This window comes from Cupressus sempervirens, chromosome 4 (genome assembly GCF_028749045.1).
Source record: "Cupressus sempervirens isolate cs-2001-9-10 chromosome 4, ASM2874904v1, whole genome shotgun sequence".
Lineage (NCBI taxonomy): Eukaryota > Viridiplantae > Streptophyta > Pinopsida > Cupressales > Cupressaceae > Cupressus > Cupressus sempervirens.
In genome coordinates, this window is record NC_143121.1 from 145,921,083 (window position 1) to 145,934,309 (window position 13,227).

Genomic DNA, 13,227 nt, shown 5'->3' on the forward strand with positions numbered 1-13,227 from the left:
TATATTGATAAGGTTAAACAATTATAATAAGCTCAAAAGTTTTCTTTTTAAACATAACTAAAAAATAGTAATGAAACTTAATATCAAATTATCTATTTTAGATATACATATAATTCAAAAAATATTAAGTACGCATAATTTAATTTCTTATTAGAAACTATTACTTTTTATGCATACATTTTTAGAATTTCCACATTATTGCTTCCATATTTTCTTTTATAGTTTTAGAGCAATAACTTTTAATTGTACCAAACATTGTAAAAGCTTTAACAACATTAACATCAATACGGATAAGGTTAATATGGCTAACAAGACTTCACAACTAATGGCCAATAAATGAAGAAGAATTGTGATCAGATGTTGAAACGCTTTTTTAATTTTGAGTTTTTAAATAAAATTAAATGAACTAGTGTAAAGCTTTTATTAATGAAGAAAAAGAAGAAATACAGGAGGACACAAATTATATGCCGCTGGAGAATATCCGACTACTCTTTAACACAATAAGTGAACGCCTCATACCCATTTCTGGAGCAAAGATTTCGAAACAGCACATATATATGAGCAAATAAGGACTAGGACTATGCAGACATATTATTAGTAGAGATGGAGTGGAAGGCGAGGTTTAATAACGACCTTCAAAGGAACTGATTTGGGCATCGAGAGACCGATTCCCTCTGTCATGTCAATTTCAGCGCCCTCTGGAGAAAACCATTCGAAGCTCTGAAGCAGACGGCCCAATGTATAGCTCACCACAATCATTCCCAGAGACAAGCCCGGGTATATTCTCCTCCCTGAGCCAAATGGAATTAATTCGAAGTCCTGCCCTTTCACATCCATCTCTTTCCCGCTACCGTTGAGAAAACGTTCAGGAACGAATTCCGTGGGGCGCTCCCACACAGAGGGATCGCGTTGAATCGCCCACACATTCACCAACAATTGAGTTCCTGCGGGAATGTGATATCCTCCAACAGTGCAGTCCTCGATAGATTCGTGCGGAAGCAAGAGAGGTGCCGGTGGATAAAGCCGGAATGTTTCTTTTACAATTGCCTGCAAATATTTCAGATTCTGCACATCCGATTCCTCCACTAATCTTTCCCTTCCAACATGCGTGTCGATCTCTTGCTGGGCTTTGCGCAAAATGTCCGGTTGATTCATCAGAGCTGACAGTGCCCACTCGATGGCCAAAGAGGACGTTTCAGTCCCTGCGGTTATCACGCCCTGCGAAACTTAAAAACAAATGTTATTGCTAAGAGCTTAAAAATTAAGGGATGGTCGATGTAGGGTTTAAAAGTGATTCCCGCTTCAACAATCAGTGCCCAAAAAGTGCACTCAGAAGCTCTTCTTTAAATAATTGAATATTTATAACCAAGTTGCAACAATGCTTTCAAAGTGACATTGATTGTTGGAGACGCAGGGGAAATCTGGTAGCAGTGAATCCCCTGCCAGTGATAGATTTTTAATCCCCAAATTTATAGAGCTACATATTTGAACAATATTTGAGGGATGTACATACTTAGAGCATACAGGGAAATGGGATTTTGTGAGAATGGGATAAAAGAACATACCAAGACGTTCGCTTTCACCACATCGTCGTTATTGTCGGACTCAATTTCATGGTTGTCTGTGACAGAGATAAGAACATCAACCAAGTCTGGAGCATGCACACCTTTCTTCTCCCGGTGATCCTGCAGCAATTTCTTCATGAACGGCTCTCTCTTCTTCCTTAGATTGTTCATGGAACCCACTAAACCTTTTGGATCGACCCACTTGATAAAGGGCAGGTAATATGCGACATCAAATGCTCCAAATAACATTACATTTTCTTCCAAAAACTCCTTGAAATGCTGCGCCTCTTGGAAGTCTTCAGAACCGAGATCTCGCGAGATTCTTTTGCTAGCAACAATTCGCATCATGATATAATATGTGAGATCAGACAGCTTCGACTTCATATCCACTGGATTCATCTGATCTCGCTCCCAACTCTCCAAGAGCGATCTGATTAGAGTGAAAATCTCCTCTACGCGGACGTGTCTGAAGGATTCAACTCTGTGTGAAGAAAAGAGGTGGACGCTGCAAATTTTTCTAATGTTTCGCCAGTAGGAGCAATAGGGAGCGATACCGAAGTTTGTGAAATTATGCCCCAATTGCTTTCCTGCAGACATAAGTGGCCGGGAAGCAAATGCTCTGTCGTTTGTTGTGAAGCATTCTTTTGCGACATCTGAAGAACTGATGACCAAAACTGGGTGGACGCCAAGTTGGAGATGCATGATGGGGCCATATGTTTCTGAAAGAGAGGATAGAAATCTGTGAAGGGGCTCTTTGCTTCTGCTTATTAGAGGAAGATGCCCAAGCATTGGCCACGATGGAGGCTGCGGTGGCTTTAGGTCCTTAACATGGTGTCTGAGAGAGTTTAGAATTAGCCAAAGAGAAGCCGCTGCTAGAGCGAGAACAACAAAGAAAACCTCCGCTGACGACATAATTGGTGATCTACCTTCCTCTCAATAATTGAGACCAGTAAGAGATTTGGATAGAATTACAAGACTGCAAGAATAGAAAAACCAGAGTTATGTATGATCACAAGACGGTTAAATGTTAGGTGCAAGACCAGAGAACCAAGACCAGAGAACCAAGAGTTTTGTATGATTACGGGTTTGAGATTTGGGCGTACTCCCTTTTCTGGTTAAAAATATGCCATTCATGACCACAGATATATTATCAGGTTTTATGTAATTTACCGAGGGAGCAACTCACCTTTATGGAAAAAGTAGAATATGCTTTTTAATTAACTGTTCGATTATGAAAGCCATGTGGATGAAAAACGTAACACAAACAAATTCTTAAAGGAAAACTCCTAAATTCTTCTAGAGAAAAAAATTTGTATCAATTCAATTTTGCAATAGCAAAAGTTGTACACTTTGACAATCTAATTGTTTGTTTATTTTTTTAATTTTTTGATGAATAGTCTTTTTTTATTAATAAATAATACACTAAGTTACAATTCACCAAAAAGGGCTGGGGGATACAAGATCATCCACAAAAGTTCACAGGCCTCGGTCAGAATCAACTATTCATCAAAAAAATTATAAGAAACATCCTGATAATGAAATCCTTGGGATGGGAACAGTCCAGCCATCAATAGCACTGTTGGGGGCCTCAGCTTCATCCTTGTTATCAATCCTTGTTATTTTCACTCACAGTTTTCTTGACATAAATATCACTATGTAAGCGTGCATTTGTAATAATGTAATGATGCAGATTCAAGTACAAGCCAACAAGGTGGCTTTGGAGGTGGCCCACCTCTAGGAGCTACTTAACCACTAGGGTAATGCTCCTTGTATGATTGCTAGAGTAACACTTGATGTCTCTGCTGAAGCTACTCTACCTAGGGGCCGCCACTGGGAGCACAGCTCTTCAGGTCGCCACTCGCACATGCCTCACTCACAGGCTTCTTGTCACCGCTCTCCCAGCAATGGCATTGGTGGTTTCTCCACCCTCAGGGCCCAATTTATTTATTTTTGGATAAATACTCCCTTTCTATTAATAAACTAATATACTTTTTACATATTCACAAAAAAGGGGTTAGGGGATAGAAGATCACCCCATGAGATTTCACACGATAGAAGTAAGAAACAACAACTATTCACCAAAAAAACATATAAGAAAATCTCTTAGGCCACAAGAGTAGTGCCAACTGAAGGGGGGTCATCATGATCATTATAACCCCAGGAATCCCTGGGATTGGTAGGTGGACTAGGAACAATCCAGCCATAAGCAACATCTTCATCAACACCTTTCTCTTTGTCTTTCTCCTTCGCTCGTGGTGGAGAAATAGCCAGATCCATTTGGGCAAAAGATCACTTGGAGCCACTAGAGCTAGTAGGAGAAACAAGAGGGGGAGCCACAGAGCCATAGGAGCTGGGGACTAGTCAGAATTGTGGCAAGGCGGAGAAGCCTAGTGGCAGTGCCAACCAGCATCGCCACCACTAGGAGAGCGGTGATGGGGAGATTATGAGCACAACATATGCAAACAATGAGCATAAGAGTTGTGACCCTGATGGCAGCCCCAAGGCAGAGTGTAGTCAGCTAAAGAGTCAGGAGGAACTCTAACAATCGTGCAAGGCATTTTAACCCAATGATTGAGTAGTTCCTGGAGGTGCGCCACTTCTAGCACCACCTTGTTGGCCTAGGTCTGGATCTACAAGAAGACATTATTACAAATGCATGCTTTAATGTACACAACAACATTGATATCAAGAAAGTTGAATGAAAAGAACAATATTCATATCTTTCCACAAGGTAAACAAAATCTCAATCCTAAAAGTACACTAGATCTAGTTAAATTGATGAGGAAACCTCAAGGAATCACCCAAAACAATCATGTGCCAATAAAAGGTTTTTGTCTTAAAAGGCTTAAAAAAATCATGAATCTAGTTCCAATAATTTTGAGCATGCCTATAGAACCAAAAAATATGCAAAAATGAGTTAGGATGTCCACAAAAAGGACACCAAGGATCAAGAACACCAAGATGTTTGAGCTATGGCCAAGGGGAAGCCCTTGAAACAATATGAACCAAGCAAAATGGGAAATCTTAGGCTCAATGATAGCATCCCAAATAGTATCAAATCAAATGCTCTAGTAATGAGGAGAAGACTGAAGATGCCATCACTGGTTGAGAGGATCAACCATAAGGAGATGAGAAGAAATCCATCGATACCTTAAGCTAGGCTTATAACTAGTGAAGGACGTGGCAGGATACCACTTCTAGTCTTTCCACCAAGGTCGAATAGACTGGATTCCCAAATTGTGAAGCAAGTGATCGGGGATGGCAGAAAGTAGCAAATTAAAAATTTTTTGATTTGGACAAGCAAAATGGAATTGGACCTACATATCCTCCAAGATCTGAGACTCATAGAGACCTTAGAAAAGAGGTCCTTAGGAATCTCGATGCCACATTTGAAAAACTATAGAGCGCTGATGCCTTGAGTCTTTGACAGAGGAATACCCTAAATGAAAAACAACAAAGACCACAAAAGGTTCTATTGATTCAAAGAAATCCCATCATGAAACACATCGCCATCCCAGTGAAGCTTTGACTTCACATCTTTCCAAGCTATCCAAATGCTCTTGATAACAAAAGAGCCTTGGATATGAATAGGTTCCCACATAATAAGAAGGGTCTAAAGACTAGTCCCCTTCCATGTAGGCTTGTTGATAGGAAATCTAGAAGAGATATAGTGTTGAACTAACACTTTCCAAGCTTTATCACCACTGAGAGCATGAATAATCCATTTAGCACAAAGAGAAAGTGCTTGCTTCTAAGTGGACAGAAGGGTAAGACCTTCAAACTCTTTAGGGAGACAACAAAAATTCCAGGCAACCCTAGATGAAATTCCTGATGATCAAAACTAGAATCCCAAAAAAATTCACGAAGAAAGCGTTCTACCTTGAGGTAGGAGGCTTTAGCGGAAGCCCAACAAGAGGAGTAGTACACATGTAGTAGTGAACACCTTCAAGGGTAAGTGCACCAAGTTGTAGTGCCAAAAGGGGGGTGTAAGTGGGCACCTTTTTTCTAAAATCAGCAATTTTTGGACTTCAACAAGAATTTGAAGATAGTTACATTCAAAATTTTAAAATATGACAAAAACAAAAGTAGAAGTCCTTTGAATCTAGTTTCTAATCTACTAATTTTTTTAGTTTTAGGTCTTCAAAAAAGGGGGCCATAGAAAGTGGTACTATTTATTTGAAAAAAGTATAACACAGTACAAAGTGTGGCGCCCCCTAAAATTTTAACTTAGTTTTGGAAATTCTTTGATTGCTGTAGTCAAAAGTTACTTAACACTATGCAGTTTATACTAGATTTTTCAAGTAATTTTATAATGTGTAATTTTTTTATAATGAATTTTTTAACTAGACACATCCCAAAAATGTGAAATATCTATGTGCTCCCCTTAGAAATGATTGAAAACTAATCTAAAATCAAAACTTCTCTTTTTCAAAGTGTGTAGAATGGAGTCTAATTTCTTAAAAACTAAGTTGTTGTAAAATTTGATGAATGAGCTAAAATCTATAGCCCAATTACTACATGTTGATTTTTGACAAAAAAGGGCATACATTCAAAATAAATTATATGGTTATATAGCTAACATAGAGACCTACAATTTCATGTAACCTAATCTTATAAATACTCAACCACGAAGAATCTTGAAGGAGAGCACACAAGAAAAATTAAACATTTTTTGTATGTTTGTAGAAAAACACATTCTAGACTAGTTTATAGACTCCAAACCTTTAGGTTGGATCCCCAAGGAAAAACCAAGCCTTAGGTTTGGTAGAATGCAAAGGTTTGAATATCCCATACACCATATATCACGTTCACCCTATAGCGCACACACACTATTTAAAGCTTTTTAAATTTGGGTCACAATAGTGTGTGCACACTATTGAGACCTAAATAGTGCATAGAGATGGAAGAAGAGAGGAAAAACAAGAGTGAGAGAGAGAGAGGGGGGGATGGGTGTGTGTGTGTGTGTGTGTGAGACAGAGAGAGAGAGAGAGAGTAGGGGATGGGAGAGAGAGGAAGTGAGAGAGAGTAGGGGTGGAAGAGAGAGTATAGGATGCGAGAGAGAGGAAGTGTGAGAGAGAGTAGGGGTGACAAAGAGAGAGTATAGGATGAGAGAGAGATTGAGAGTAGGGAATGGGAGAGAGGAAGTGTGAGAGCGTGAGTAGGGGTGGCAAAGAGAGTCCAAGATGGGAAAGAGAGATTGAGAGTAGGGGATGGCAGAGAGAGAGTAGGCAATGGGAGAGGGAGTGAGAGAGGAAGAAAGAGAGAGAGAAGATAATGGGAGTGTGTGTGAGAGAGAGTAGGGCATGAGAGAGAGTGTGAGAGTGTTGGAGAGAGTAGGGGTGGTAGAGAGAGAAAGTAGGGGATGAGAGAGGGGAAAGAGAAGGTAAGGGATGGGGGAGAGAGAGTAGAGAGGGAGAGAATGTGAGAGAGAGAGACAATAGGTAGTGGGAGAAGGGGACGGAGGGATGGGAGTGTGTGTCAGAGATCTAGAGAGTAGGGGATGGGAGAGGAGAGAGAGGGGGGGATGGGAGTGTGTGGGTGTATGAAAGATAGAGAGTAGGGGATTGGAGATGGGAGAAAGAGAGAGAAAGAGAGTAGGGGATGGGAGAGAGAGAGTAGGCAGTGGGAGATGGAGTGGGAGAGGGAGAGAGAGGGGGAATGGGAATGTGTGTGTGTGTGTGTGTGTGTGTGAGAGAGAGAGAGAGAGAGAGAGAGAGAGTAGGCAGTGGGAGAGGGAGTGGGAGAGAGAGAGAGAGGGGGGAATGGGAATGTGTGTAAGAGAGAGAGAGAGAGTAGGGCTGGTAGAGAGAGAGAGTACATGATGGGAGAGAGAGATTGAGAGTAGGGGATGGGGGAGACAGAGAGAGTACAAGATGGGAGAGAGAGAGAGAGTAGGTAGTGAGAGATAGAGTGGGAGAGGGAGAGCGAGAGAGAGAGAGAAGGATGAGAGTGCATGTGTGTGAAAGAGAGAGAGTAGGGAATGGGAGAGGGGGGAGAGAGAGACTAGGGGATGGGAGAGGGAGAGTAGGCAGTTGGACAGGGAGTGGGAGAGGCAGAGAGAGGGGGATGGAAATGTGTGTAAGAGAGAGAGAGTAGGGGATGGGAGAGAGTGTGAAAATGTGTGAGAGAGTAGGGGGTGATAGAGAGAGAGTAGAGAGGTAGAGAGTGAGTGTCTGTGTGTGTGTGAGAGAGAGAGAGTGAGAGTGAGAGAGAGAGAGTAGGCGATGGGAGAGGGAGTGCGAGAGGGAGAGAAAGTGAGAGATAGTAGGGGATGGAAGAGGAGAGAGAGGGGGGATGGGTGTGTTTGTGTGTGTGAAAGAGAGAGAGTAGGTGATGGGAGAGGGAGTGGGAGAGGGAGAGAGAGAGGGGGATGGGAGTGTGTGTAAGAGAGATAATAGGGGATGAGAGATAGTGTAAGAGTGTGAGAGAGAGTAGGGGATTGGAGAGAGAGAGTGAGGGTAGGGGATGGGAGAGAGAGAGTAGAGAGGGAGAGAGTGAGAGAGAGAGAGAGAGAGAGAGAGAGAGAGAGAGAGAGAGAGAATAGGTGATGGGAGAGGGAGTGGGAGAGGGAGAGAGAGGGGGGATGGGAGTGTGTGTGAGAGATCTAGAGAGTAGGAGATGAGAGGGGAGAGAGAGAAGGGGGATGGGAGTGTGTGGGTGTGTGAAAGAGATAGAGTAGAGGAAGGGAGAGAGGAGAGAGAGAGAGAGAGAGAGAGAGAGAGAGAGAGAGAGAGTAGGGGATGGGGGAAAGGGAGAGAGGGGGGGAATGAAAATGTGTGTAAGAGAGAGAGAGTAGGGGATGAGAGAGAGTGAGAGAGAGAGTAGGGGGTGGTAGAGAGAGTACAGGATGAGAGAGAGAGAGTAAGAGTAGGGAATGAGAGAGAGTGAGAGAGAGAGAGTAGGGGATGGGAGAGAGAGTGAGAGTAGGGGATGGGAGAGAGAGAGTGAGAGTAGGGGATGGGAGAGAGACTAGAGTAGAGAGGGAGAGAGAGTGAGAGAGATAGAGAGAGATAATAGGTGGTGGGAGAAGGAGTGGGAGAGGGAGAGAGAGAGGGGGGATGGGAGTGTGTGTGGGAGAGATCTAGAGAGTAGGGGATGGGAGAGAAGAGAGGGGGTACGGGAGTGTGTTTCTATGAAAGAGAGAGAGAGAGTAGGGGCGAGAGAGAGGAGGGGATGGGGAGAGACAGTAGGCAGTGGGAGAGGGAGTGGGAGAGGGAGAGAGAGAGAGAGGGGGAATGAGAATGTGTTTAAGAGAGATAGAGAGTAGGGAATGTGAGAGAGTGTGAGAGAGAGTAGGGGGTGGAAGAGAGAGAGTGGTATGGGAGGGGGAGGGAGAGAGAGAGAGAGAGAGAGAGAGACAGAGAGAGACAGAGAGAGAGATAGTACGCAGTGGGAGAGGGAGTGGGAGAGGGAGACAGAGAGAGAGAGACATTAGGGGATGGGAGAGAGTGTGAGAAAGTAGGGAATGGGATAGAGAGAGAGTGAGAGTAGGGGATGGGAGAGAGAGAGAGAGTAGAGAGAGAGAGAGATAGTACACGGTGGGAGAGGGAGTGGGAGAGGGAGAGAGAGAGGGGGGATGGGAGTGTGTGAGAGAGATCTAGAGAGTAGGGGATGGGAGAGGAGAGAGAGGGGGGATGGGAGTGTGTGTCTATGAGAGAGAGAGAGTAAGGGATGGGAGAGGAGAGAGAGAGAGAGAGTAGCCCGAGAGAGAGAGAGAGAGAGAGTAGCGGATGGGAAAGATAGTACGTGGTGGGAGAGGGAGTGGGAGAGGGAGAGAGAGAGAGGCAGGGATGAGAGTGTGTGTAAGAGAGAGATTAGGGGATGGGAGAGAGTGTGATAGAGTGTAGCGGGATGGGAGAGAGAGAGAGTGAGAGTAGGGGATGGGAGAGAGAGAGTAGAGAGGGAGGGAGGGAGGGAGGGGGAGAGAGAGAGAGAGAGAGAGAGAGAGAGAGAGAGAGAGAGTAGGCAGTGGGAGAGGGAGTGCTAGAGGGAGAGAGAGGGGGGATGGGAATGTGCATGAGAGATCTAGAGAGTAGGGGATGGGAGAGGAGAGATAGAGTGAGAGAGAGTAGGGGATGTGATACCTAAGAGAGAGTGAGAGAGAGTAGGGTATGTGAGAGAGAGAAAGAGTAACAGAGAGAGAGTATGCAATGGGAGAGGGAGTAAGAGAGGGAGAGTGAGAGAGAGTAGGGGATGGGAGAGAGAGAGTAGGGGATGAGAGAGAGAGAGTAGGCAGTAGGAGAGGGAGTGAGAGAGAGGGGGATGGGAGTGAGAGAGAGAGAGAGAATAGGGGATGGGAGAGGAGAGATTGTGAGAGAGAGTAGGGGATGGGAGAGAGAGAGTAGGCGATGGGAGAGGGAGAGCAAGAGAGGGAGAGTAGGGGATGGGAGAGGGGAGAGAGAGTAGGGAGAGATAGAGAGAGAGAGTAGGGGATGGGAGTGGGAGAGAGATTAGCCCAAGAGAGAGAGAGGGGATGGGAGTGTGTGAGACAAAGAGAGTAGGGGATGGGAGAGGAGAGAGGGTGAGAGAGAGTAGGTAGTGGGAGAGGGAGAGCGAGAGAGAGTAGGCGATGGAAGAGGAGAGAGAGTGAGACAGAGTAGGTGATGGAAGAGGAGAGAAAGTGAGAGAGAGAGAGAGAGAGAGAGAGAGAGAGAGAGAGAGTAGGGGATGGGAGAGGAGATAGAGAGTGAGAGAGTGTAGGGGATGGGAGAGGATAGAGAGTGAGAGAGTAGGGAATGGGAGAGAGAGAGAGAGTGTGAGAGAGAGACTAGGCAATGGGAGAGGGAGAGCAAGAGAGAGAGTAGGGGATGGGAGAGGAGAGAGAGAGTAGGTGATGGGGGATGGTGGGATACGGAGAGATGTGTTTTAACATAGTGGTTATGCACTATAGTGCATATGTGATATAGTGTATGCACACTATATGAAATCACCAAAAACTGGTCACAAAGAAAGTTTGGGTCCCTTTTGATCCATATTCTTCTTTTTCTCTGTTGTGCAATCTGTTGTTCTGATAGAAAACATGGGTTTTAAGTTGTTGGAAGTTAGGAAACACTATTTGAAGACTTTTTGAAGCTAGAAAACACCAAATTCAATCATTTGATGGGCTTTTTGAATATTCTTTCTATAGAAAAGGTTAGTGTAGTCTTTTTTAAATATTGTTTGTTGATATATAGAGACAAATTTGATTATAATTGGATATGTTGTTTAATATATAGTGTATTCATTGAAATTTGTATATTTGAATGAATTGTTATTTGGAAATGATTAGAAATTTGGCAAGTTGTTTGATACATATTGTGTAATCATTGAAATATTTATAATTTTTATATGTATTTGAATAATTTGTAATCTACAAATTGTAAGTAATTCAGATGTTTGAATAGTTTGACATGTAGAAATCATCATCATGCCAAGGAAGAAACTAAAAACTCAAACAAATGAAGATAGGGTGAAAGATGTGGCAATTAAAAGAGATAAAATGAAACTACTATGTGAACAAAGAAAATTGCAAAGCAATAATGAAGAATTGACTTTCGAAGAGGATCAAGAACCACCAATACAAAGAAACAAAGAGGAAAAATTAGAAAGAAAAAGAGAACAAATGAGACTGTTACACTCAAGAAGACAATTGAATTGTGAAGCTACACCATCTTCCAATGTTGGAGTCATATCATCCTCTCATGTTGAAGAGACACTAATTTGTAGATCTAACAATGTATGCACTCCATCATGTCATGTTGAAGGCATAACATCAACATTTCAAGTAAGTGATATTCCATCAAATGCATCTTATTGCTAGGGCACATCATCTTTGGTTCAAGGTACAAAAAACACTCAACCTTATGTTGATTTTCAAAATGTTGAGGAAATGAAAGATATTATAACACCCTCTAGAATTCATTTTAGCAGACCAAAATATTTGATTGATATTGATACTAACATTTTGAAATCAATGCCTGACAAGATTAGCAAACTTACTTGTCAAAGAAAAGTTAATCGTATCTGGAGATTATTCTTTAAAGAATTAAATATTATAAGTCAATTTCAATTATTTTTTGAAATGATGAGGAATTTGAAATTTAGGCCTATCATGAAGATTCTTGCGCTAAGAACAATGGACGATTCAAATGAAAAAATCATTGTAAAGAATCTATTGAGTGCTTATGACAAAGTGGGTTCTAAATCATGCAAGAAAGATATTAATATCACAAGATGAGTACTTACATCAAAAATAGTAAGAACCCAAATGAAGAAAGCTCAACTCATGACAAAGACAAGAAAAACATTGAAAATTGGTAGAGGTACTCTAAGGAGAGCCATGCTAAGGCTTGAGAGATTGGAAGATCCAACAAAAAATGAGTTATGGACATTTAGTAGAAGACTACCGCAAAAGGATAAAGAAGATAGTGAAGCTTTGAAATCATTGATCAAATATTTTTTGAAAAATAACACACATGTTTCCCCTAATCAAAGATATGTAAGGAGGATTGGTAGCCAAAATGGTGACGCACATTCAAAACATTTTTTGGACTCAACTTAGAGACAATTTTTTGTAAAATTTATTGGTATGTATCTTCAAATTCGAATAAGTCAAAGATTTTTTGAGATGGGTAAACCTCTTTATGTGAAGATAAAGCATGCATGCACAACTTCTTATTGTAGGATACATATTGATTTTTCTAACCATTTTGATGTTTTTAGGCATATATGTGTGTTTTTGCATTCTAAGTTTGTTTTGTAGGATTGTGAGATGAATGAGCCACCAAGATCTTCAAGAAAATTCATATCCAACATTTTATGTGAAATAGGGGATGACCAAAAATTTTAAAATACATTATTCCTAGATGTTACATGCTTATTTTGTGGTTCTTTGCAACTTTTATCAACTTGTGAACATATGGATAGTACACATGCAATTGGAAATTCTACCATAGTATGATAGAATTTTTTGCAAAAACTTCTACATAACATTTTATAGAAAGCCTTAGAGAGTCATTTTGTGAGAATTTGATATACTTGAAGTTCAATTTTTTCAATTAAAATTTTATTAAATTATATGCACTTTCTTGCCTAACGTTGATGTTGCTTAGGTGAGTTTTTTCTCAAATAGGAATGATGGATTATGTTCCTCTTTGTTATTGTTTCTCTTCTTTTTTATTTATAGATTGATATAATCATTGTAAGGGGGTGACCTATTCTAAATAGATTTTGTTCAAAATGAAGTCATTAATCATCAAATCTATTGTCTCATTAAGAGACCTTATGCTAAAAAATATCCTTGGGATTTTATCAAGAAAATTGTATTATCATTAGTACAAGTAAAAAATAGGTTACCACATTTTTTGACGTTGCTAAGATTTCTCATCATTATATTACATGTAAGGAAAGTTATTCAAGTTGCAAGGTGGAAGATTACTGTTATTGCTAAGTGTAATGTGTTCTTAATGTCATGGTCCTATAATGATTAATTGAGAAGGTGTAACATTCAACTCAAGGAATTGTTTTATGGACTTGATATAAAGGAATAACATTTTCCTTTATCATGATATGGATGAGGATGATAGTTTCTAAGAAACACAAGAGCAGAATACAAAGTTGAGCAGAGTAGAGCAGAAGTGAAGGAAACTTCATTTCCAAGGTTTTGATCAGTGATCTAAGGTTT

The 13,227-nt window shown here is 41.2% G+C and overlaps 1 protein-coding gene across 1 annotated transcript; it reads right to left on the minus strand.

Moving 5' to 3' along the window:
* Positions 1-397: 397 nt before the first annotated feature.
* Positions 398-2,755, minus strand: LOC149560377 (xanthotoxin 5-hydroxylase CYP82C4-like). The gene is made up of 2 exons (XM_089824663.1): positions 1,566-2,755; positions 398-1,218 (listed from the first exon to the last, which is right to left on the minus strand). The coding sequence occupies exons 1-2, from the start codon at positions 2,475-2,477 to the stop codon at positions 595-597; spliced, it is 1,536 nt and encodes a 511-aa protein (XP_089680789.1). The 5' UTR covers positions 2,478-2,755; the 3' UTR covers positions 398-594.
* Positions 2,756-13,227: the final 10,472 nt, after the last annotated feature.